Source organism: Chenopodium quinoa, unplaced genomic scaffold, assembly GCF_001683475.1.
Source record: "Chenopodium quinoa cultivar QQ74 unplaced genomic scaffold, ASM168347v1, whole genome shotgun sequence".
Taxonomy (NCBI): Eukaryota; Viridiplantae; Streptophyta; class Magnoliopsida; order Caryophyllales; family Amaranthaceae; genus Chenopodium; species Chenopodium quinoa.
The window spans coordinates 1,888,468-1,915,212 of NW_018742904.1; the positions used below are offsets into that span (position 1 = coordinate 1,888,468).

At 40.9% G+C, this 26,745-nt stretch overlaps 1 protein-coding gene across 1 annotated transcript; it reads right to left on the bottom strand.

Annotated features, from left to right (window-relative positions):
* Positions 1-15,281: 15,281 nt before the first annotated feature.
* On the bottom strand, positions 15,282-16,088 carry LOC110727408 (bromodomain-containing protein DDB_G0280777-like). Its single transcript, XM_021906971.1, has one exon. It carries the CDS (start codon positions 16,086-16,088, stop codon positions 15,282-15,284), a length of 807 nt encoding a protein of 268 aa, XP_021762663.1.
* Positions 16,089-26,745: the final 10,657 nt, after the last annotated feature.

Genomic DNA, 26,745 nt, shown 5'->3' on the forward strand with positions numbered 1-26,745 from the left:
GGCACATCCGGTGGTCATATACACGGACCAGCCAATCAAACGGCCCCTGACGACCATGGAGTCGTCAGGACGAATGATCAAGTGGGCAATTGAGATCCAAAGCCTCGAGGTCACGTTTGAGCCAAGGAAAGCTGTGAAGGGGTAAGCCTTCGCGGACTTTATAGTTGAAATGACCCGGCCACCCGATTGTGAGGAAATTGATCAACTCTAGAAAGTCTATGTGGATGGGAGTTCCACATCGAATGGCTGTGGGGCAGGTATTGTATGTCAGTCGCCAGAGGGCGACAGGTATGAATATGCGCTTCGTTTCAAGTTTCATTCATCAAACAACGAAGCCGAGTATGAAGCCCTTTTGGCTGGTATCCGCATGTGCAAAGTAGCCGGGGAAAAAAGATAGCCGCCTGTTCCGATTCACAACTCATAGTCAGCCAATATAATGGGGATTATGAATCGACTCATCTAGCTATGGTTAAGTACCTAGAAGCAGTGAAACAGGCTGCAAGCTCGCTTGAAGATTTCCAGTTAACTCAGGTCCCAAGGTCCGAGAATAACCAGGCGGATGCCTTGTCCAAACTTGCATCCTCGGCCTCATGCGACACCCCTAGAACTGTATTTTGGGAGGTAATGGAAAAACGGAGTATTGAGGAAAACAACATTGCAATCCTTGATAGAAGTTCAACATGGATGGACCCAATCAGGGCATACCTAACAGACGGCACCTTGCCGGATGATCATCATCAGGCGGCCTCACTGAAAAAGTGAGCGTCCAGTTTTGAAATGGTAAAAGGGGAATTCTACAAGAGAGGGTACCTTCAACCCTTCTTGAAATGTGTTACCCCAGAGAAAGGGCGAGAGGTCCTAGAAGACCTACACTCTGGATATTGCGTCTCTCACATAGGCAGTAGGTCGCTTGCTCGGATAGTGAGGCGGCAAGGGTATTTCTAGCCGACTCTGGAGGCAGACTCCATGGATCTGGTTAAAAGGTGTGACAAGTGCCAAAGGTTTGGCAAGTTAATTCATCGTCTAGCTACAGATCTAATGGCTTTCCACAGCCCAATTCCATTTGCTAAGTGGGGCATGGATATACTAGGACCCTATACGCCTGCATCAGGCGGCAGGAGGTACATACTGGTAGCAGTCGACTACTTCACCAAATGGGTGGAGGCCGAGGCAGTCAGAGGCATCAAGACCAAGGATGTAATCTCCTTCATTTGGAGAAATGTGATCACTCATTTTGGAGTTCCTATGTCCATGGTTTTTGACAATGGTCCCCAGTTTGAGACGCCTGTTCCCAAAACTTGGTTGAGAGATCAAGGCATTGCCTATTTCTTTGCATCAGTCGGTCGGCCACAAGCAAACGGCCAGGTTGAGGCATTCAACAAAATCATCTCAAACGGTATAAAGAAGAAGATTGAAAAAGCAGGCGGCCTATGGGCAGACGAACTACCACATGTTCTCTGGTCCATAAGGACGACTGAAAAAGGAGCGACTGGAAAAACACCTTTCCTCCTAACATATGGGGCAGAAGCTGTCCTACCCATTGAGCACTACGAGCCGATTCTCCGAGTTATGCTGTATGATAAAGATGCAAATTGGGAAGCAATGCGCCTGGCATTGGATTCCCTCCCAGAACGTAGGGGCAATGCTGCCCTACGCCATGAAATATACCGCCTGAGAATGACTCGAATCTACAACTGAAGAGTACACAAGCACCCACTCAAAGTAGGGGACTTTGTACTAAGGAAGATGGAATCAGTCGCCAGGGCCAACGAGTTGGGAAAGCTAACTCCTAACTGGGAAGGACCCTGCCGAATCTATGAGGAGGTCAGGAACGACACCTACCGTCTGGAAACTCCAGAGGGCCAACCCCTGCCTAGGACTTGGAATGTAGACAATCTGAAAAAATATTACTTTTGATGTAATTATTTCAAGTTTACTAATGAAAGTTCCAAGTTTACCTTCTTTTCATATGTTTCAAAAAGGAGTACACTCCGCCTGTCCCAAGACAGACGGATACCCCCCAACTCATATTTACTAAAGGGAACGCCTGTTTGCCCACCATACGGCTAATCAACCCAGGCACCAAGCCGCTTGATTACGCTTAATTTTTAAATTAATACGACCTGTCCCAATAAATAACAGGCGTCCGACGACATGCCATTTGGATGAGATTCGTCGCTGAGAGCAACTCCCATTTGGGTGGAATAATGCTCTATAAACTATTTACACGACCCCTATACGGCTCTCCCCAAGGACAACGTATTCGTTTTGAGACAAAGATAACTCAACACTTTCTTAAAGTGTCAACAGTTGACATTTGCGTCGGATAGCCGCCTGTATTACTTGGGATAAGTACAGGAGGCGCCCCCTGAGTTAATAGTCAACAAAAATTGACAAATCAAGGGGATTAGTCGGCCATTGACGACTGATACCTCTACTACTCAGGATTAATAGCAACCACGATTGGTTAACAACATAGTTGACCCATAGTTGCTCCCTCATACTTGGTCCGGAATCATAAAAGTTTGAGAAGTCCGTCTGGTCTTTGGTATAAAGGCACTCAAACGAATATTCCCACTAAGAAAAACTAAACAAACCTTATAAACTCAGAAGGACCTCTCGGTATACACCGACCGATCATAGCGACGACTGACACATCTGTGTGAATTGTCAGTCGTCCAAACAACAAGCATCCTACTATGTTTCTCGTAAACATACCAAGGAAATTACGACAATTAATAAAACAGCGACTAGCCGACTGTTCTCTAAGAACTAGGCGACCCCTGTGACTTGAAATGCACTCTAAGTTGGTTAATTCAGTCGGTACCTTAACACTGTGACTAAGTGCATTTCATTCAAGACTAGTTATGTTTGCTACTGGGATCCGACTGTCTATAGCCGACTAGTTACTCTCTTTTCAAGAAGTAACCTAGTCATCCAGGGGCAAGGGCAGTCGGTATTAGGATCCAACAGTTTAGCTAAAAATTTTAACATGGATACGCCATACAAGCGGCTATTAAGTCACGACATGCAAAATGTTTGGCAAATTCAACAAAAACAAAAATCAAAAGACAACAGCATAGGTAACAGCAAAAGACGGCTCAACAGTCGCCAAATCATATCAAATTAAAGCCAAACAAGCTGGCAAAGTTAAGTTAAAACCAGACAAGCTGGCAAAATATTCAGAAGCCCCGGCCCCTTGGCCAAGATACAAAAGTCACGGCACACAGGCCGGATCAAGTTTGAATATATAAAAGCTTAAACAGTTGGAGGGACCTCGCCTTCAGCAGCCGTCTTCTCTTGCTGGGGAGGGGGCACTTGATTGCTCTGAACAGTTTCCTGCTCCTGTTCAGGCGTCTTTTTTGAAGATTCCCCTTCATCCCCAGCAACCGCCACTTCCTCTTCAGAAGAAGAAGAAGACTCGGACTCCTCCTGGTCGTCGCCCCCTCCCATGACCGCCTCGTCATGCTCGCGAGTGCAGGCGGCAAACTGGTCCTCCCATGTAGAGTAGTCGATGTTTGGATAGAGGTTGGTCCAGGTCATTTTCATGATGGAATTATAGCCCTCCATCATGTCAGCAACCAAAGCCTTCTTCTCTTCTTCAAACCTCGACCTATATTTTTGGGCCAGCTGCTTCTCCTGGTTGGCCAGGCGCTTCTTCAAGTCCTCCGCCGCCTTCACAGCCTCGTCATGGGCCTCGGCCTTCCCCTTAAACTGATCAATTTGGAGTCGGAGCTCAGTGATCCTATTTCTTGCCACCTCCAAATCAGCTTTGACTTGCTGATTAGCAGTCGCCTGCGAAAGCAATATATCATTCGTCAGGACTTCATTTTGAAAGATAGAAAACATAGCCTTGTCTATGGTGGAGGCGGCGTGCTCTTTGGCAATTTTTACCTCTTTGTTCTTTTCTTGGATGGGCCGACGGAGACCATGCACCCGCAACATCGACTGATTAAAAACAGAAGAACAGTCGGTCAGCTGAAGGGTCGTCTCTCAAAATGAAGCAAAGAGTTTGTAAAAACTTAAAGATACCTCGGCCAACAGGGCGACGATGCCATCCAGGTTAAGGGTGTCGAACCCTCTAACCGTTTCCTTCTCTTGGGAAGGGACGGTCTGCAGCATAGTCTTTGCTATGGCAGCAATGTCTGACCGAGTAGGATGAGCGCCTGCAAAAAGTGGCGGGTGGTTAATAGCCGACTGACAAAGTTAAAGAAGCTTTCAAAGAATTCGTGAAAATGAGGTTACCTTCAGAAGCCCCTCCTTCCTTTTCTCCTGAGGCCTCCTGTCCCTTTTCTCCTGCGGCAGCTTGGCCTTGTCTTTGTTCTTTTCAAAAGGGAGGTTGGCGGCAGGGGACGACCCAGGTTTGGTCGCCACATGCTTTCGAGGACGAAGAGGGGTGCTCGTGTCCCCTCCCGCCTGCTTCCTGGCCTTCTCAGGAGGCGGTTGAGGGGTCGACTGGTCCTCCAAGCAAGCATCACAGTCAGTCAGTAGGGTTTACTGAAAAATGAAAGACAAAGAAATTGCCTGGAATCATCAAAATCTCACCCCAGCCGATTGATTGGCGGGCGACTCTCCCGTTGGGCGCTTGCCCAAAATTACCGAGCGGTATTGAGCGGCTGACCTTTTTGAGGCTGTGACCTTCTCCATTGCTTCAGCTGCATCAAACAACCAAGAGTTAGAAAACTAAACAAGTGATAAAGTCAATACAAAAGCAGTCGGTAAGCTACCTTCGGACATTTTTGTACTAAGGTCATAGGCAGCCAAGTATGTCCCATCATACAACCAAGTGTGTTTAGAAACGTATTTTTGGGGGACGAAGATCTTTTTCCCCGATTCAGGGTCCGCCTGAATATCAGCTTTGAACAAGCCAGCGGTCCAGAATTTCACGCTTGACATTGGGGGAACAGGCGGCAGCTCCTTGCCGGCTAAGAAGGGTGGATCCCTATTCCACCTATTGTACTTAACATTTTTGGCCTTGTCAGGGCATTCAATGATGTAGAAGGTGGACCGCCAGTCCTTCCACTTGTTCTCCTTGCCCTGGGCCATCACATATCCCCTATGGGATGTCAGCTGATACCAGCCGGACCCCGTTGCTTTTGGAGTCCGACTGAGGTAATTCATTTGAGCAAACGCCTCGAAACTGGCGTCTACTTTATGCATTTTGCACCCGGCCACATAGCCGAGTATGTTGAACCAAGAATTGGGGGCCAGCTGCCACAGCCCAATCTGGTACCCGTCTCAAATGGCCTCGACGGTCGGGTGAAGAGGAAATCGGAGGCCGGCTTTAATAGCCGCCTCGTAGCAACCAAAACACTGAGGCCCATAGCTGGCACCAGACGGCCAAACTACAGTGTCCTCTACATCAGGGACCGACACAAGGTAGTCGTTCCCCATTACGTGCTTGGAGATAAATTCTCCAAATTTCTCCTTCATGATCTTCCGCCTCCCCTCGGGCATATGATGAAAATAAGGGGCGTAGGCGTCTCGGTTAAAAGCCATGGGCTCGGCCCAGTTCTCCCCCATTGACACACTTAAAGACTCTCTAGCTGCGTGAATCCTTGAATACAGCTCTTCAGAGTCGAGAGAGTTCTGGCTCTCGCTACTGGCGTCCGACTCGTCGCTAAAGTCCGACGAGTCATTTGGTTGTAAAGTTTCGGTTGGAGCCGCCTCTTCTTCAGAAGACGACCCTCAGTTTCGTTTAGGGGTTGAGAGGGTTCAGCAGGGGTCGTCTCCTTCTCAAGAGACGACTCCCCAGTGTCATTTAAAATTGAGTCGCCAGGTGTGCTTGGGGTACCAGATCTATGGTCTGGAAGGTCATAATGTGTATAAGAGCCGTCTGAATTAGTTACTCGGGCAGTTCTCTTGATTCTTGCCATGGTGTCCTGCACAGACATGGAAACAGTCGGACGCTGTGCAAAGGACAGGGGCGGTTCTAGAAAGGTGGAGTCGGCACTCCTAGTCCTAGATTCAGCCATCCCAGGTGACCGACTGATCAGCAACCTAGGTCGTGCCGAGTGCCTTTGAGACACCATACTTTGTAAAATAAAAGAGGAAAAAGATTCAAAGAATGGATGTTTACCTGAAGATGAAAGTTGAAGTAGACTGAAAGTAGGCGTCCGAGAAGAAAGTAAGCGGCGGGGTACGACTGCTCCGTAGCTGGGGTCCGAGAGATCTCTTTTCAGAAGCAATGTGAACAAATGTGAACAAAAGACTTGTTGACCAGCCCTATTTATAGGGAAAGAAAGAGCAGAAGAACATTCAAATTCAAAAACTTGGGCGGGAAAATACTCGGCCAAGCTATCCATCGACACCTGTCGCCTCCCCATTGGGCGACGCTTTTCACAGGTCACACGTGCCAGGTCACGTGCCACCTGTGAGGGGAAAATGATTAGAAGGATTTTCCCACCCTATCACACCTCGCCATGTGGACCAATCAGGTCCTGACAAGTGTCACTCAGTTGGACTTATCAGGGCCTGCCACGTGGCACACTTCAGCTGGTCTACCATGGACTTCCTATGCTGTGCCAGGTGGCCCTTCAGCCTTGCCTAAACCGGTACCAGATTGGGCCCAAATCCCAAGAAAGCCCAGTCAGTCCTAGGGTTGGCCAAAAACCCTAGAACCTGGCACGGTTCCCAATGCTATAAATACTGTCATAAATGCTAATTAATGACAGAGACTGTTCACAAGAAACACATGGATTGCACAAATCCCAAGACAATCACACACCACTCGGTACCGCCTGCTAGACCCGTCCTAGCATCCGGCACCTATTTACATTCCGCATTACAACTCCTTCATTCACTAACTTGATCGTTGGAGGCGGAGCTTCCAACCCAAGAGTCTCCGTTATTTTGCAGGTGCAGGCACTTGGTTCCAGCCTCGAAGTTGTAACTCTCCCAAGGGACACCAGAAAACCCCGAAACAATAGTGCTTGTTCCTAAGGCATTGCTCATGTGGGCACAATAGAATTGAATTTTGTTGACATAGTCAAATGGATGTTCATAGTCTTTCTTGATTAGAGTACCAGTTTAGGAAAATTTGCTAGGAAGAATTAACATCCTGTAAAGGAAAATGTTTAGACAGGGAATTCCCTTCCCAAAGGAAATAGAAACAATACAGTTCTTGCATGAATTAGGTTCAATGTTCAATCAAACAATTTCACCTATTCTAATCATATAATCACATTGCTTCCAATTAATCAATCCACATGATCAAACATCACAACCTACAATTAATGCACACAAGAACATGATTATTTCTAACTTATATGCCCAAATTCTTTCCTACCCCAAGCTCACCAACATGCTTTTAAAAGCTTTTAACACATAATACTTATCTCAATCCTTGCTTTCCTGCAAAATGAACAAACCAAAAATATTTTTAACTTCTCTTTTAAAATTAATTTTCGAAAATAATTTCCGAACAATGCCCAAACTTTCGGCCACATAAAACAAATTAGGAAAAATAATAAATTTTTCGGTTTTCAAAGATTAAAATAAGTGAAAATAACTTTCTTTAAAATAACTTAATTAAATAAGTACTAGGCCAAGTTTAAAACAAAACAGTTTAAAAAATGTTTTTGGCTTTAGTGGTAATAAAAATTTTAACCAATGCTCCCAGATACCACTTTGTAACACCCTAGAAATTCCTTTTCTTTAAAATACCTGTTTTGCCACGTTTAAAATACGAAATAGGAAAATCTAAGACATTACCGCCACCGTGAAAACGGCTAAGGAAACTATCAAAGACACACATCGGAAGACTACCTTTTAAAACCATTTAAAAACAAGTCAACTTAAAAGGTCAAACCGAACGAAAGTAAAGTCGAACAAGGTCAACTTATAACTTGAAACCATTGTAGGCCCTCAAAACAAAATATACTGAAAACCTTTGCGTTAGTCTCATGAGAACAATAAAACATATAATATTCAAAGCAATTAAACACATCATATTCCTATAGGAACTAAGCATGATTCGCTCTTCACTCATCCCCATCATGCAAATGCTTCATCACTTAAAAAGCTTCTCTCTACTTGTCCCCACTGCTCGCCATTACAAATGGGTCATCGTAGGGCCAAGGTAAAGATAAGGCCAAATAAACATGCAAACACACAATCAGCAATGCTGAGTACATAAGCGTAATAAAACACACTAACATGCTTTCATCCTATCAACACACAACTTACCGAGTTGCACCCGTAAAACAAGCATACAAGACACTCAACACCCAACTAGACAAATACCAATGTCCATTTAATTTTGATTACGCATCGAACGGGTTTCCCCCTAACCTGCCCCAATAAAGGGGTACTAACATGGGAGCTAACCGTGAAAGTATAAAATAAAACACTCGTAACTGGCGGGATTCCTGCGCATAATAAAAAGGAAAATATAGCGTCATGTACTCCCAGTAGAAGTTATGGTCAAATATAAAGTCGCATAACTCCCCCCATATGTTCATACTCAAGGTATAACATTCCAAGAGTTTTGGTGCATAATCTCTTTCACTTTACGTTGCTTTACATATTACTATACTTGGTGATGACTCTCAAACCATAGCACAATCAAACATTATCTTCATTCAAGCAATCAAACATACCAATTTAATTATTGAATAAATTAGTAACCACATAAATTTAATGTTGAATCATTTTTAAACTACCTCGGTGTTAAATAACACCTTAAACGCATAATGCGCCACAAATCCTATCACTCGATGTTAGAAACACCTTAAGTGCACATAGGCACTACAATATAATTTAATCTTCGTGTAGAAAGACACTTAAATAGGTCCTTCCTCATGCTTATAACATCAATAAAAATTATATGAACCATCATAAAATTCCCTTTTCATATTCTCAACCAAATTAAACATTTAATAAAAGTGTGGTTCATATCCAACATGCCAATATAAAAGTGTGGTTCATATCATACATGCCAATATAATTAATTCCAATCACCAATTCACCATAAATAATTCATACATCACAAATCATTCACCAACATCAATCCAATCAACAAATTCCAACCAACACCTATCATGATTCTACTTGGAATTAATTAAACAAAGCCTAATATGCTTCTACATACTCAATCAATTACTAAGTACGCGAATGAATATGATCTCAAAATCGCCACGACTAAATAAAGTCAATCACTTGGAAGTCTCCTACAAAACCAAAATTATAAAGAAGTATTAATACCTATTTCACACAAATTTCCAGCAATATACAACTCTTTAAATCACTCATAAACCCTCTAAAATAAATATGAAATTTTATTTAAAACCCTTACTTTTATTCCCAATTAATGGGTAATTAAAAACCCTTTCAAGAAACCTAATAACAACCTTTAAATAAAAATTCCAGCTTTATTAAACCATTAAAATTGATGTAATTGTGTTTTCACACACCTATTTCAATAATTTAGATTACCTACAATCAAATTCCATCAACATATAATTAATTTAGAAACTTAGGGTTTTCAATTTGGGTCTTTTTAATTAAAAACTAAATCTGAAAATTTATATACAAAATACTTATCATTAAACATCCTTAAATCATCACAAAACCTAAAAACAATAATTAGATTTAGGTTAGATTTAATTAAAACAAAAACAAATAAATTTTTTTTTTCAAAAACATGGCGGACGAACCACCATGGCTAGGCGGCTGCCGCGCGCCCGCCTGGTGGCCGCCGCTGCTGGTGTGCACTGGTGGTGGTGGTCGCCGCTGCTGGTGTGCACCGGTGGTGGTGGTCGCCGCTGCTGGTGTGCACCGGTGGTGGTGGTCGCAGCTGCTGGTGTGCACCGGTGGTGGTGGTCGCCGCTGCTGGTGTGCACCGGTGGTGGTGGCCGCCATCCAATGGTGGCGTGTGGTGGTGGCGCCGGCCGTGTGTGGTGGTGTGTGGGTGATTAAAAAAAATAAAAATTAAAATAAAGGGGAAGGGGAAAAATTAAGGAGAAAAGAAAATAAGAGGAGAGAGAGTTTACCTTTGGGTGCACTTCACCTTAGGCTTATGATGGATATTTATACCCCATCTTAATATCCCTTCTACTTAAAATTCCTTTACTACCCTTAATAATCCCCTTTCCTAGTCAAACTAGTATTACGTATAAAAATACGGGGTATTACAGTCTACCCCCCTTAAGAAAAGTTTCGTCCCGAAACTTGGGTAACGAAATTCAAACTTTTTTCCTCACTTTGTGTAATATTGTTGTACTCTTTTGTCGTACTTTTGCCTTTAACATCTCTTTGAAAACAAAATTACTCAAAATAACCGTTAAAAATGTGCAAAAAGCACTAAAATAACTAAAAATATAGGAAAAAACACGAAATCTACCGCATTCTACCCCCCTTAAAGAGCACGAGTTACGTCCCCGTAACTCAACATACCTCAAACAACTCGGGATACTTCTTTTTCATCTCATCCTCGGCTTCCCAAGGTGCTTCTTCATACTCTTGGTTAGACCATAGCACTTTAACAATCTTAACTTCCTTATTGCTTGTACTACGCACTTTACTGTCAAGAATCTTGACAAGTTTTTCTTCATAAGTTAAGCTTTGATCTAACTCAATAGTTTCAGGTTGTAGCACATGTGACTTATCAGGGATATACCTTCTCAACTAAGATACATGAAATACATCATGCACTTTACTTAGCTCCATAGGTAAGGCTAGCTTGTAAGCTACTTTGCCTATCTTTTGCAATGTTTCATGTAATACCCCGTATTTTTGAAAGGTATTTTAGTCTCGTATTTTGACGTATTTTTCTAAAATAATTATTTTCTAAAGAGTATTTTAGTTTTGGAGCCAAAATGATATTTAAATTTTGGCGCCTAAATCATTTGTCTTATTATTTTACAAAACTAATTAAAATGGATAATCTAATAAATGAAACTATTTTATACCTATGTTATAAATAGTATTTTTGATTTCTCAAAAATTAAATAGATAAACCGAAATTATATTAATTCGGTTAAAATAAATTAATTAAATTAATTTCCTTAAACTAATTAAATTGTATTTTCGGATTTCATATAAAAAAAATCTTAATTGTTTTAATACCTTTCCAAATTAATTATTTTTAGGAAATATACCTATAAATTAATAAAATTATTTTCCTAAACTAATGATATTTTAGGATTTTTCATAATGAAAATCTAATTTTATTTATTTTCATAAAATAAACTAAATAAATGTTATTTTCGGATTTTTACAAAATAAAAATCTGATTTTATTTAATATCCTTCTAAGTAAATTATTTTCATGGAATATATTAATTTTCTAAACTAATTAAATGTTATTTTCGGATTTTTCATAATAAAAATCTGATTTTTATTTAATATCTTGCTAAACTAATTACTTTTATTTAATAAAATAATTTCCTAAACTAATCAAATGGTATTTTTATTTTACATAATAAAAATCTGATTTAATTAATTATTATAGGCCATATTTTCGGCCACCCCAATAATTTAGTAAGAAAATTGATTTTTATTCTTCCAAAAATTATAAACTTTATTGAATCATTAATTTTAGACAAATAACTTATTTTACAAAATCCCTAAACTAACATAAGAGGACCGAAAATATTGAACAATATTTAGCTCAATATTTTCGGCCACTCATGAATTTTCTAAAGGATTTTTAATTTATTTTATTAAAAATAAAATCCTTTAAATTTCCTTATTTCTATTCTTAAATCTAAAAATTATTTGATCCTATTCTATACTTGCACTCCAAGCTCAAAACCTACCAAATTAAATTTCATGATCAAATAAAACAAATATCCTTCCATACATTTAAAACCCTAGTTTCTATTCTTCAAAACTTCCATAAATCATAAACCCTAAATTGTCATAAACCCATCACCTAAACACCTATAAATACCCCCTCATACCTCTCATATTCTTCACACTAAAAACTCGATTCACTTCTTTTCTTTTACTCTTCTTTTCCCTCAAACTTTTCCTATTTTTCTTTTCCTCTTTTCTAAAAGAAAATTTACCCGTATATCTTTGGAGCCAATTTTCAGGCACTTCTGGTCAGTTTTTGGATTTTTCTATTTCACAGAAAATTATTCCTCTCAAAAAATCCTTGAGGTTAGGCTCAAGATTCACCCAATTTGGAGTTATATCAAAGGAGTTATGACCTCTGCAAGTTCTGCCTATCCTTTCCAACGCAAATTCAATTTCCTTTAATCTTATTCCTTTATTTTCTTCATGGTTAGTTTTCTAAAATATAATTACCTATTTCACAGTAATAATTTTATAGTATTATTTTTAAAAGAGTTTTATAGTCCATGCACATTAGATTTGGGTTTATGTCTAAAGATGTTGTGATAACCGTATGGTTATGTTAATTGCAAGGTGTATTCGTGATTGAACTTTAAAAGTGCGAAGTGTTGATTGATATTCGGAATTAAGGTACGTTATGTGGTTTGATACCTTCGAAAGTTGACTATGAAATTATGTTTTAATATAGTTCTTATGAAATTATGTGCCGTATGAAATTATGTTTTACTATTACCTCCGGTTTTTTTATGTGCAACTTTTGCCATTTTAGTCCGCTCACTATTATGTGCAACTTTCTCTTTTATATCCATTTTGGGTAAAAAAAAACACTGAAAATTACTATATTACCCTTAATTAACAATTCATATTTTTAATCTTTTACCCCTTATTACCCATAACTCACACTTAACTCCATTAACCTACATTACCCTAATCTAATAACTCCCTCCATTTACTCCTTCCATCTGACACAACTCTTCATCTTCTCAACCACCTAATTCAAATCGATCTAGACTCTTCTTCTGAAGAACCCTAGATCTGGTTCCTCATCTTCATCCTTTCTTTCGCCTTTCTCCTTCCTCCTCTCTGTCGCCTTCCTCATTTCTTTCGCTAATCTCTCCGGTTTACATCATGACATCTCCCTATTCCTCACCTTTGATTCGGAAACCAGATGCCACCATTCCCCTGAATGACCTTGATCCACTAGTTGATGCCTACATTGGCACCGACGACAAAAGCGAGGCCACTCTTATAAAGTCCCTCATCAATCAACTGAACATAGGCGATTATTTTCCCCGTCGCCTATACGCGCATGAAGAAGGGCCAAGCTTATGTTCGCCGACCACTTTCAAGGCGTTAGGGGAAGTTCTGAAGAATATTGATGAGGCTGAGCAGAAAACGAAGGAGGAGGGTGTAGGCGAGTCCCGTGGCCACAAAAAGCTTGATTTTGATGTTGTTCGTGTAGATCTGGGGTCCCAAAGTGAGGATGGCAGTGCTGCGCCCCCTCCCAAGGCCCGATCTGTGCCTTCCAGGCCACCGAAGAAGATTAGGCCACGTAGGAAGGCGGCCTGGGTGGCTCTGAGCCGTATTCGGGGGTTGCCGGACCGACAATTCGTCGTGCTTTCCTCTGATGAGGAGGATGAGCACTGATCCTTGCGTAACTGTTCCTAACCCTAACTCTTTATTTTATTTTATTTTGTTTTTTAAAAATTTACCTTAATTTTTTTATTTTTGTTGTGTTGTACTGGTTTGTTGTGTTGTTTGGTTGTTGTTGGGGGAATGTTTGACTAGATCTGGTTGCATGATGGGTTTTTGGGTTTTTGGTGTTACCCTTGGTTATGTTATTTTGCTGTGTTGTTTGGTTGTTGTTGTGTACTACTGGTAATTTGATGGGTTCATGCATGTGTGGATACTATGGTTGGTTTAGTTGGGTTAATGATGTTGTATGAATTCCCTGTTCTCTTATGTTGTTGGCTTATGTATTGTGTTGTGTTGGGTGTGTGTAGGTGATTGTGTTGTTGTAGACTGCCATGGACTTAATTGGGTTGTGGTTGAGGTTGGCTGTGTTGAGTTCATTGTGCTGTTGCTGATTTGGATGTATGTTGATTTGCATGGACTATGTTGGCTTATGTATTGTGTTGTGTTGGGTGTGTGTAGGTGATTGTGTTGTTGTAGACTGCCATGGACTTAATTGGGTTGTGTTTGAGGTTGGTTGTGTTGAGTTCATTGTGTTGTTGTTGGCTGGGATGTATGATATTTGCAGAGTGGATTTGATTGATGAATGATGAGGCTGGTATCTTCTACATGTAGCATTTCTGCCTAGTCAGTCCCTTACTATGAGTCCCTTACAATGAGTCCCCTGTTAATAGGTCCTGGTTTGTTATGAGTCCCATAATATGATTTGTCATTCACCTTACCCAAATCCACATGATGAAGGGACTCCATTGAATTTGACTAAGCACAAGTGAATTGCTCCAACAACATGCATAATGCTGTTGTTGTTGAGGTATCCTTGTGCCTTAGTGTAGTATTCAACAATGACTATTAACCCCTCTGATGGATTTAATGGCCCCAACAATTGTCTGTCTTTGTCATTCATTGATACCATTTAAAATGTGGGTACAAAAGACATAACTTTGAGTAATTAAGAAAGTACATTACAAAAGAACCTACCATAATCTAAAGACTTTACAACATACTGCCTTACATGTTTTGATAATTGTACTCAACAAAATACACCTAACCACTTGGTACTTCAACATTTGAAATAAAACACAAATAAACAAACTTACATAGGTCAGTGGTTATGTGTGGCAGTACATGTGTTGTCTTTTTCTTGTATGGAGTCCCCTAATCTGCATCCACCTCCAATTCTTCTGTGACTTCTTCATTGCCCTGATTGGCTGGCCTAAACATGGTGTTTAGATACTCCACAGCCCCCACTACTACCTCCTTCTGGACTTCAACTATTTCTGGTAGAATGCCAATATTCTCAAGCTTTTTCTTGTTCATATGTGGAATCTTGTACTTGTTACCACCCTCTGCCTTCAGTATTTTAATCATGCAGTTTTGCAAAGTAACCCAAATGTACTTGTTAACCTCTGGATTGAATGTGTCATATGAGTCTTTTACCTTTTGACATAGCTCATCTAAGTCTTTAGGAAAAGACTGATATTGCAATGACTGTATAGACCTAAACAGCCCCAAATCAAGCACATTCAAATCAGGTGATTGTGCTGGCTGAAAAACAAATTGAATGTTGAAGCCATTTGTGGTAGTAGCTTCAATGAACTCTGCATCCCTTGGAACTTGGTGTGGCCTAGCATTGTCCCATTGGATTACCACATCCTTGGCCAGACTTTCTGGCCACTTTGACTTGATGGCTAGGATAACTTTTGTGAGCAACATCTCCCTGATTACTTCCCTGTTTATATTCTGTAGTGCCTTAGTTTCCAAAGTCCCTCTTGGCCTTTTCTTGCTTGATTTCTATGCTAATTGCTGCACAGTGAATGGGAAGATGCCATACTTCCCATCATGTAACATTTCTCCATCTATGCCATATAATGGCTTCCCTATAATTGCCATGAACATGGCTTTCAGCTTGAATCTTCTTGACTGAACTGCCATGTAAGGATCCTCCTCACTTGGCAGTAGATAGAACCTCCTTTTATCAGGGTTCAAGTAGAACCACTTCTCATCACAGTGAATGACATTCCTCATGTCAACAAATGTGGGGTCCTGATTTTCTGTAAATGGATTTATGTGTGACAAAATCCATCTAAGTCTGGCCACCTTATGGTCTGATGACAGTGCTGGCTTGTTGCAGGTTGTGTGTGTTCTTAGCCTTCCTCTCCTCTTCAAATTGTGAACTGTGTTGTGACTGATCTTCAGTGCTCCTGCATAGCTCCTTTCAGTCTGCCTTAAATGTAATGGGACTGATTGTAGAATTTCATCAGAAATGTCCATTGGCTTTCTCCCTGTTCTGCCAATTTTTTTAGTCCTGACATCAATCATGTCCCCTTCTGCCAGCTGTTTCTTTAAATCTGTGAATATTCTTGTTGTTGTTGATTTGTGTACGTTGAATTGAGTTGATAACTGCTTCAAGTGACCCCTAGGTAATATGCCATTGTTCATTTTCATCAATATTGCATCTACAATTTGCCTTTTCTTTTGCATTGAAAGTTGCTTCCTGCATACAATTTGTTGTTGCATTTGTTGGGGTTGTTGCATTTGTTGTGGCTGCTCCTGCATTTGTTGTGGTTGCTCCTGCATTTGTTGTGGTTGTTGTTGCATGTGTGAGCCATCAACCCCCAAAAGCCTGCATCTTGCATTTCTTCTTCTTCTTCTAACCACAACTCTGCTAGCTCTTCTTCATTTAGTATGTGTTCGACATCGAAAAAAACAGAATCACCATACTCTGCCATGTGTTTGTGTTAATCAGCACAGGGAGATGATGATGAGGGGCCTGCTGTTTTTTGCTGGGGTGAAGATGAAGATGAAGATGACCCAGATGTGCTTCAATGACAGCAGAGCTGCCTTTTTTTGTAAATGTTTGAACAGAGTACTTAGTTTGTAATTAACCTAACCGTAGGGGTGAAATAGAGTTCTGTAATTTTTTGGGAGGAAACTCTGTTTTTTGCTCTAACATTAATGGATGTAATGAATTAATGTGCAACAGTGGAGGCTGCCTTTATAGCCTCGTTTAATGTTATGATTTTGGGGGCAAAATCGAAATGGAGGCTGATTTTATAGCCTCCAGTGAAATTTAAAAAAAATTCAGTTTGCCTGCCAGATTTTGTTGAAAAATTGGGGGGAAAAAAATTGAGCACCAAATTTTGGGTTTGAAATGTTTGGCAGATTTAATTGAGTGGGAAAATTTGGCTTTGTACTTTTGGCCAGATTTTCCCACCAAAATACTATGTGGGTGGCCACACTTTCTCTCTCCTTCTCCTTTAATTAAACCCACTCACTTTTATTAATCTTTGCCCATCAATCTTTTGCTTCGTGAACCGTGAAATGCTTGAAAGTTGCACATAAAAAAAAATCGGAGGTAGTATATGAAATTGTGTTTTATGATGGCATGAAATTAATGATTTTTGTTAATCAAAGGGGCTTTGAATTGCGATTAAAATTAGTAAAAGGATTGGATTAAAAATGATTTACATGTTTATTAATGTCCAAGTATAACGGATTTTTTTAAAAGGTGCTTTTAAGCAATCAATCGATATGGTTATGAATCCCACTTAGGGAATGGATTAGAGAAGGCTATGGACTTTGCATGACCTAGCCTTTCCTCAAGATTGGCCTTTGTTCATAAAGTGAACTACTTGGGGGTGTGCACACTTAGTGAGGAAATGGTTTTGGAACGTAATCGATTGAGTTTTAAACTTGTCTTGAAAGCATTGAATTGGAAAAGCTCTTACATGAGTATGGCATTGGAATTCTTTGAATTAAACTTAAATGATTTAAATTATGTTTTACTTATCTTACACATAATCTACTTAGCATAATTTGCTAATACGTGCTTTTGTTTTGGCTTTGCCCTGTTTACCATTTATGGTAAGCAGGTGAATGTTTAAGGTGGAAGTTGATTGATGCATACGGGAGTCCACGTGAATTTCATCTAGGTTAGGAAAAGTTGGAGTCGTTTTTGTGTCACAAATTATGAACAAGTTTTATTTAAAGTTTTATTAATAAGAATAAAGAATTTTCCGCTGCAAAAGTATTTTTAAAGTATAAGCCTTGCGTTATCACGCGGCGGTAATACGTCCAAGTCTATCTCTACGGTATTTATACGTATTTTCTGCATATTCCGTAGAGGGAGATTTGGGGGTGTTACATTTCATATGGTCCAATATACTTTGGGCTAAGCTTTCCTTTCTTTCTGAATCTCATTACACCTTTCATTGGTGACACCTTTAATAAAACTTTTTCACCAACTTCAAATTCTTCTTCCCTACGCTTTAAATCCGCGTAGCTCTTTTGGCGATCTTGCGCCGCTTGAATCTTACCTTGAATCTCCTTTACTTGATTTACTGTATCCTCGATCATTTGAGGCCCTAAAATCATTGTTTCACTTATGTCGTTCCAACAGACTCGACTGCGACACTTCCTTCCATATAATGTCTCAAATGGAGCCATGCCAATGCTTGCATGGTAGCTATTATGATAGGAAAATTCAATTAAGTCCAAGCTATCTTCCCATCTCCCTTGGAAATCTATAAAACAAGCCCTCAACTTGTCTTCCAAGGTTTAAATGGTTCTCTCAGTTTTCCCATCTGTGGCAGGGTGAAATATATAAGGGAGGCATCCGGTAAGAACCCCTCCTTATATAAGAACCCAATCTTATAAGAACCCTTCTTTATGTTCTAAACTTTTTCTGCTTATGTTCTAAAGTTTTCCTATGTTCTAAATTTTTTCTGCTTATGTTCTAAATTATTTCATATATTCTAAATTATTTTTTCAGCTTATGTTCAATTTTTTTTTTCCTATATTTTATATTATTTTTTCAGCTTATGTTCTAAATTTTTTCCTATAATCTAAATTATTTTTTCAGCTTATGTCCTAAATTTTTTCCTATGTTCTAAATTATTTTTCATATGTTCTAAATGTTTGTTTGTTTATGTTCTAAATTTTTCCTATGTTCTAAATTTATTTTCCTATATTCTATATTATTTTTTCAGCTTTTGTTCTAAAAATTTTCCTATGTTCTAAATTATTTTTTCAGCTTTGTTATAAATTCTTTCCTATGTTCTAAATTATTTTTTCAGCTTATATTTTAAATTTTTTCCTATGTTCGAAATTATTTTTTTAGTTTATGTTCTAAATTTTTTCCTATGTTCTAAATTATTTTTCATATGTTCTAAATGTTTGTTTGTTTATGTTCTAAATTTTTCCTATGTTCTAAATTTTTTTTCCTATATTCTATATTATTTTTTCAGGTTATGTTCTAAATTTTTCCTATGCTCTAAATTATTTTTTCCCCTTATGTTCTAAATTTTTTCAATGTTCTAAATTATTTTTCCTATGTTCTAAATGTTTGTTTGCTTATGTTCTAAATTTTTCCTATGTTCTAAATTTTTTTCTTATATTCTAAATTTTTTCTTATGTTCTAAATTTTTTTCCAACGTTCTAAATTTTTTCCTATATTCTAATTTTTTTTCTTGTGTTCTATATTATTTATTATGTTATAAAATTTTTCTACCTATATTCTAAATTTTTTTCCTATGTTCTACAAAAGAACCTACGTGGGATTCGAACCCACATCTTATGTGCATTTGCACAATGCTCTCCCGTTGAGCTTGTAGGCTAATGTATATAAAAGCTTTAAACTACCAAAATTACTAAAAACTAAAAAAAAATCTCAAAAGTAAATTATGCATAAGCAGGACAAAGAAATAAAAATGACTAGCTGAACATATGCAATGATATTTTAGAACACATGCAATAAAAGTTTGAACAACATACCAATAATAATCGAAAAAATTGATTATATTCTTTAGAACATAGTAAGATAACTTTAGAACATAGATTGAAAAACTTTTGAACATATAAAGAAACTTTAGAACATAAGTATTTAATCCACAATTGCTTTGTTCTACATAATTTAAACATACTAAACTAATTTACAATTCACATAATTCATTTAGAAATTCTGAAATTACATAATCAGCTGCAAAACACAACAGTCAGATCACATTTTGCATGGATCTACAATAAATCATGGAAAATTGAAAAAAAAAATTACAAAAATTAATTGAAAATAAAACTGATAAAATGAAGCAAAAAAATAGCATATTATCGAACACATACTATTCAGATAATTAAAAAAAAAATCGAACACAAGGGTAGCAAAATAATTGCAAATAATCGAAATTTAAATACATCAACCGTGAGAAGAAAAAAAAAAGAAAGAAATAAACTGATAGGATGAACAGCCATATAATCGAACACACCCTTCTTAAAAAGTTCTCCATTATGGATTTCAAAATTTGCCGCACGTTTTTTCATTGCAACCTCGGGTATGCATCCGGTTAAGTGTCGTCCGTCAAGTAGGCCTGGATGTTGTCCATCCAGGTTGAGCTTTGATCTAGTACTCCAATGGGATTTTCTTCAATACTTCTTTTTTCCATAACTTCCTAAAAGACTGACTGCGGTGTATCACAAGAGGCGGAGGATGCCAGCTTAGAGAGAGCATCCCCCTGATTATTCTTTGACCTGGGCACTTGACTTAGATGAAATTCATCAAGTGTCCCAACCTCTTCTTTGACCACCTACAAATATTTGACCATGGCCGGATGGGTGGCTTCATAGTCACCATGGTACTGGCTAACGGTCAATTGCAAATCAGAACAAGCGGCAATCTTTCTCGCCCCAGCCGCCTTACATTGCGGATGCCGGCTAGTAGGGCTTCATATCCGCCTCATTATTTGAGGCCTGAAACTTGAACTGTAGTGCATATTCGTACTTTTCCCCTATAGGGAACTAACATATGACGCCCGCACCACAGCCGTTCATAGTAGAGCTCCTGTCCACATATACTTTCCAGATCTGATCAAGGTTCTCCGGATCAGCCAGCCTTGTCATTTCGACAATGAAGTCGACAAACGCCTATCCCTTCACTGCCTTTCTTGGTTCGAAAGTGATTTCAAGACTTTGAATTTCAATAACCCATTTGATCATTCGGCCGGATGATTCCATGGTTGTCATTAGGCGCTTGATAGGTTGGTCTGTGTATACCACAATCGGATGTGCCAAGAAGTAAGGTTTTAACTTCTTGACTGCCATGAAAAGAGCAAGGCCAAACTTTTCAACCATGGGGTACTGTAGTTCAGCATTTCGAAGGACATGGCTGATGAAATAGACCGGGAGCTGGGTGTCATCTCTTTCAGCAAGGAGAACAACATTGAGAGCATGATTTGAGATGGCTAAGTACATGTATAACACTTCCTTTGGTGAAGGGCTGACAAGCCTTGGCGAAGAGTGCAAGTGTTCTTTAAATTATTGAAAGGCCGCCTCAGCATCTGCCCCCCCATTCAAACATAGTCTTCTTTTTTATAGTTTGGAAAAAATAGAGGCACTTGTCACCTGACCGGCTGAGGAATCTCCCCAATGACGCTAGACAACCTGTTAACTTCTAAACTTATTTGACAGTGCAGGGCGACTTCATGTCTATGACCGCCTGTATCTTCTCTAGGTTGGCTTCTATCCCCCTTTGGTCAATCAAAAATTCGAGAAACTTCCCAGACTCAACACCAAAGACACACTTGTTGGGATTGAGCATGACCTTGTGCCGCCTAAGTGTGGCGAATGTTTCTAGGAGGTCAACAAGGTGATCCGTCTGTAGCTTGGATTTGACTATCATGTCATCAATGTACGCCTCTACATTCCTCCCAATTTGATAAATGAAGACTGTGTTGATCATTCGTTGGAAAGTAGCAGGCGCATTTGTCAAACCAAACGACATCATGGTATAGTAGAATAACCCCTGATCAGTGACGAATGCCGTCTTCTCTTGATCTTTTTTCCATAAGGGTATCTGATGAAAACCTGAATAGGTGTCCATGAAGCTCATCAAGGCATGACCGGCTGTAGATTCGACCAAATTGTCGATCTTAGGAAGTGGATAACTATCTTTTGGACATGCCTTGTTCAAATCTGTGTAATCAGCACACATACGCCACGTACCATTTGACTTTTTGACAAGCACAACATTGGCAACCCAATCTGAGAAGTAACATTGCCGAATGAACCCAGCATCTAGCAGCTTTTCTACTTCGGCGGCTGCCACCTGACTTCTTTCCTCGCCATGGTTTCTTTTCTTTTTCCTAACTAGCTTCTTTTTAGGATCCACGGCAAGTTTGTGGATGGCTAGATCCGGACAGATGCCTGGCATCTCATCCACTTCAAAGGCAAAGATGTCTTTGAATTCTTTTAACAAATTGTGCAAATCTGCACCTAGTTTAGCAAAAGCAACAGTCCCCACCTTAACAGTGCGATCCGGACGTGTGTCGTCCAGAGCGATATTAATGTGTTCGTCAGCCGGCTGGGGACGGAGTTCATCCGGCGTTCTCAGGTTAGTGATTTCTATTGCCTTTCTTTTTTCACGGCCACCAACTGGTCGGCCTTTCTCTTTCTATCGGCTGCTATTTGAGCAGGCGCAGCTTCCTTGATTTCATCGAGGTCTATTGGTTCGTCACCCTGGCCGGATGCGGCCACCGTAGGCTTGACGTCTAAGCGGTAGCATTCTCGAGCCGTCTTCTAATCTCATCTTAGGGAGCTAACAGACCCATCATCCCTCTCAAACTTCAGAAGCATAAGGGATGGAATGATGACGGCCTTGGATTCGTTAAGTGTTGGACGACCCAATATTAGATTATACGCGGTCAACTCTTCAACGACCAAGAACCGGACTACCATGTGGCGCCCTTCTCCATTCTCCCTTAGCCGGATGGGTAGGTCAATTCGACCTACCGGATGCACTACTCCACCCCCAAAACCTACTAAAGGGTGAGACACCTTGTGCATGCTCTCCGGCTTGTACTTGAGCTTTGCCAAGCACTTATGGTTGATGAGATCAGACGAACTACCAGTGTCAATATGGATCCGGCCTACCTTTTGGTTGGCCACTTTGCATTCAATGACTATGGGGTCATTATGCGATCTCCTGACCTTGCCCCTGTCTTTCTCGGTGATGACAACTTCAGGGAAGGTGTCTTTAGACACCTACCCCTCATCCACTGAGCTGACGTCCAGCCGCCAGATGTAGTCCTTGGTGCCCAGGATGGTTGGGCCTCCTCCTGCAAAGCCGCCTGCTATTGTATAGATCGGTTCTTCATTAGTGTCCGAACTATTAGCAGGTTGGGACTTCTTTTTGGACGATTGCCCATGATTAGTTTGTAGGGTAACCTCAGACTTCAGAATATACGACTTTAGCACCCCTTTATCAGCCAATCGATCCAACAGCCGCTTGAGACTATAGCAGTCGTTGGTGTCATGGCCAATGTCTTCATGGAAATGGCAGTACTTATTTTTGTTCCGGTTCTTGGGGGAACCTTTTATAGCAGTCGGCTTCTCAATAGTCACCCGGTCTTTGATCTTCATGAGGATGGAGTAGCAGTCCTTTTTGAACTCGTACTTTGGGTCGTACAGTTACTTTCTTTCTTTTTCTTCTAGGACGGCTGTTCAGGATCATCAACCACCCAGATCTCTTTCCTCTTTTATTTTCATCTTTTTTAGCCGGCTGAGGTAGCCGACTCTCTCTTTTGTCAGACTTCTTTGGGTCCGATTTCTTACTGATGTTGCAGAGTTCGATCGCCTGTATATAGGCGTATGCCTCCATCAGAGCTTCTTGGAGGGTAGCAACCCTCTTTCTGACGAGGTCGAACTTAAAGGTCGACCCGTCTTTCAGACCTTTGAAGAAGTCTGTATAGGCCACTTCGTCAAACAGTCCTTGAATCTGAATTCTCATCAGATTGAACCGCCTGACATAGGACCTTAGCCCTTCTCTATCTCCCTGCTGTATGGTGCCCAAGTCAAGACTTGTTTTCTTAGCAGGAATGTTCATAGAGAAGTTGGAAGCAAACAAGTACGTAAGCGTCTTGAAGCTGTTGATGCATCCGGCTGGCACGTTGTTGAACCATCGTTGGGCGACGCCCTTCAATGTGACCGGAAAGCATCGGCACCATGCGACATCATCCAACCCCTGTAAATACATGAGGTGATCTTCTGGGTTGGTAGTACCATCATAAGTACCCACCAAAACATTCTTTACCTTGGCCGGCTGAGCCGCTTCGGTTATCTCCCTGGAGAACCCCCAAGTTTGAGCAGACGAACCTGCCAGTCCAAAGGTTAGACATTCTGTGCCGCCTGAACCCCAAAGAGGGTCGACTGCATGTATGGTTGTCCATACAACATGTATGGCTACTGAGGCATACGGGCCCGAATGGATCATCTAAGGGCCAGTGTGAACAGACATGCCGCCTAACTAACTTTCTCGGTTAGATTGAGAATACCTCATTGAGGTATTCTGAAAGCTGTCTGGGTAACTCGACGTTGAAGCCGATTCAGACAAATGTTGATTCTTCTTGTGCTGGATTAACATCCAGGCATCAGAATAAGTCTTCTTTGAGTCATCCGGCTGAACATGCCGGATGGCCTTCCTCTTCCCTGTCTTAGGGAATCGGAGCTTGGTTAAATCGATCAAGGGCCACTGCCCCTCCTTTGACTTAGGACGCGGAGTGGGTTCTCGGTCCTTGACCGGCTTGTTCCTCCTAGTATGGGAAGGCTTCTTGGCCGACTGTCCCTTTTTAAAGCCATCCATCTTTTTATCGATCAGGTCCTTTATCTCCCCCTTGAAACTTGTCATGAATCTCATGAGTTCGTCTCGGGTGATTGAGGTTGTGCCTTCGGCCGCCTGGGGTTGTCTAGACGACTGTTCGGATGGTTGACTTGGACCTGCTTGATCATCGCCCCGTTCCCTTCTTTCCGTGGGACAGGTGCGCCTGGTTCTGATTGACCCATCAGGGGCCACATACGTATCGACCTCTTAGAATTACTCTCCCCACAGACGGCGCCAAATGTTTCGGGGTTTTCTATGTCCCTCGGGAGAGTTACAACTCCAAGACTGGATTCCAGGCGCCTGTACCTGCAAAACAACGGAGACTCTGGTTGGATGGAGTTCCGCATCCGACGATCAAGTTAGAACGTGTTCGGAAGAATAAAAGTGCGGAAAGTAAAGTGGGATCAGGTTCCTCTATGGAGAGAAATGATCATCCGGCTATCGCAGACAGCCTCAATATCCGAGTGTTCACTCTTGTGTGTAATCAATTCTGCAATTAATTATCTTTTTGAATAATCAATTATGTGTTCCCTGGATGGAAACATCTCCCTTTTACAGGGTCTCGAAATGCGTGCCCATCCTAGGTTAAGAAACCTAGGACTGACGGGCTGCCTCGGGATTTGGGCCTTGAAGGCCGCCAATCCTATGTTGGATATCTATCTGCCACGTGTCGGTAGGTCCACTTAGGGTTCTCCTTTGGGTGACACGTGGCAGACTTTGATTGGTCCACGTGGCGGACTTTGATTGGTCCACTGGGGGGTAAAAATCCCCTAATCAGCTTTCTCGGCTTGTCCTCCCTTCGCTCGGTCTTTTCAGTCACTCTCTTGGCCTCGCCTCCCTTAGCTCTCGGTTAAATCCCCAGCTCACTTCCTCTCATCAACCTTCAAACAAAAATGAGCCAAAAGTTTGGGCTCAAGGTACCTCGGCCTAGGCTATAAAGTTCTTGGGCTGGGGTTATTCTCAAAAGTACCTCGGCTCGGGGTGTAAAGCTTCTTGGGGTTATTCTCAAAAGTACCTCCGCCCGGGGTATAAAGTTCTTAGGTTTTTTTTCTCAAAGAACCTCCGCCTAGGGTATAAAAACTCTTGGGGTTTTTTCTTAAAAGTACCTCTGCTTGGGGTATAAAGTTTCTTGGGTTTTTTTACTTAAAGAACCTCCACCCGGGGTATAAAACCATTTGGGTTTTCTCAAGGAAACCCCAAGCTCTCGGCCACCATGCCGAAGCTCTCATCTTTCACATTCTCTTACCTACCCGGGGCTCTCGGCTCTCCTTCAACACCCAAGCTCTCAGTCTATCTGCATAAAAGAAAGAAAGCTCCCTCCGCTCGGCATATCATGACCTCTGTTCAACTAATTCGGAGTAAGAGTGAAAAAAACAAAACAAAAATCCGACAGATCGGCAAATCTCTCAGCTAGGCTATGCTCAACATTTCAACAACACGCCGAGTGCTCGACCTCACATTTTAGCTCACTCATACTCTTGGTTACGGTCCAACTTTCTTAAAGTGTGTTGGGCTATCTGAGCCCTCAGCAATTCGATCAAGAATAAATAATATAATAAATCATCTTTGAATCTGGGGGCTAGGCCTGCCGCAATGGTCAAGCCAACCCCTCAGTATGCATGTGTGGCTGAGCCCTCAGCTTGAGTACCCCTCTCGGCATTCAGGAAGTTTATAAGAAAAAAAGGGGGGAATTCACTCCCAGTTCGAGAGCTAGATGATCACCTCACATGAAAGCTGAAGCCCTCAGCACTTATTTTAATTCACTAAAAAGCCCACCAGCTCCTTGGCTAAGCTCAGGAAAGCCCAAATGTACTGGGCTTTACTTGCACAGAGCCCTCGGCTCTCTTGATTCCTCTCTCTCTCTCGGCAAAGCAACCCCTCCGCATGATTCTAAGGGTCAAGCCGGTGCTTAGCATGTTATTTCTCAACCTAACTTACTGCTAGCCCTCGGCCTCTCTCCTATCTCTCTCACGCCTAGCGCTCAGCAAATCAAGATACCTAATGCCCAGAAAAGGCCGAACGCTCAACATATATTACCAAGGCCCTCAGCACATATCTCTCCGCTCAGCCTCACATCGCACTCTAGCTATCCCCTCAACTTCAATCCCTTCGGATTTCAACACTCCCTCGGCCTCGCGCCAGCTTACTCTTCGGCAATCCATGGTTCAATCATTCAAAGGTCGTTTGTTCAAATGTTGAAGAAAAAAGAAGAAAGAAAAGTTCTTTCGGGTCTGTCTTCGGCATTTCTCTGATAATTAAAAGATATTAAAAAATAATTACATGTGACCAAGCAAAAGCTGATAGCCCCGCCCAGCAAACCTATCGGCATTAAGGGAAATATGAAGGAAAAATCATTTCCTACACCTTCGACTATGCTCAACAAAATTTTTGGGTTTCACAAGCATGCCCTTCAAAAGTTAAAAAATTCAATATCAAGAAGGAAAATCAGCAGAACTAAAGGGTCAGCCCACCTGTCAGATCTCATTCAACCCCTATGTTCATCAGCTTATCTCTCGGCAGCAAACTCAGATGGCTTCTCCTTCAGCCACAAGTCAGCAAATTAAATAAAAATAAAGAAGGGAATAGTGACTTTCGACAAGGTAACGTTCA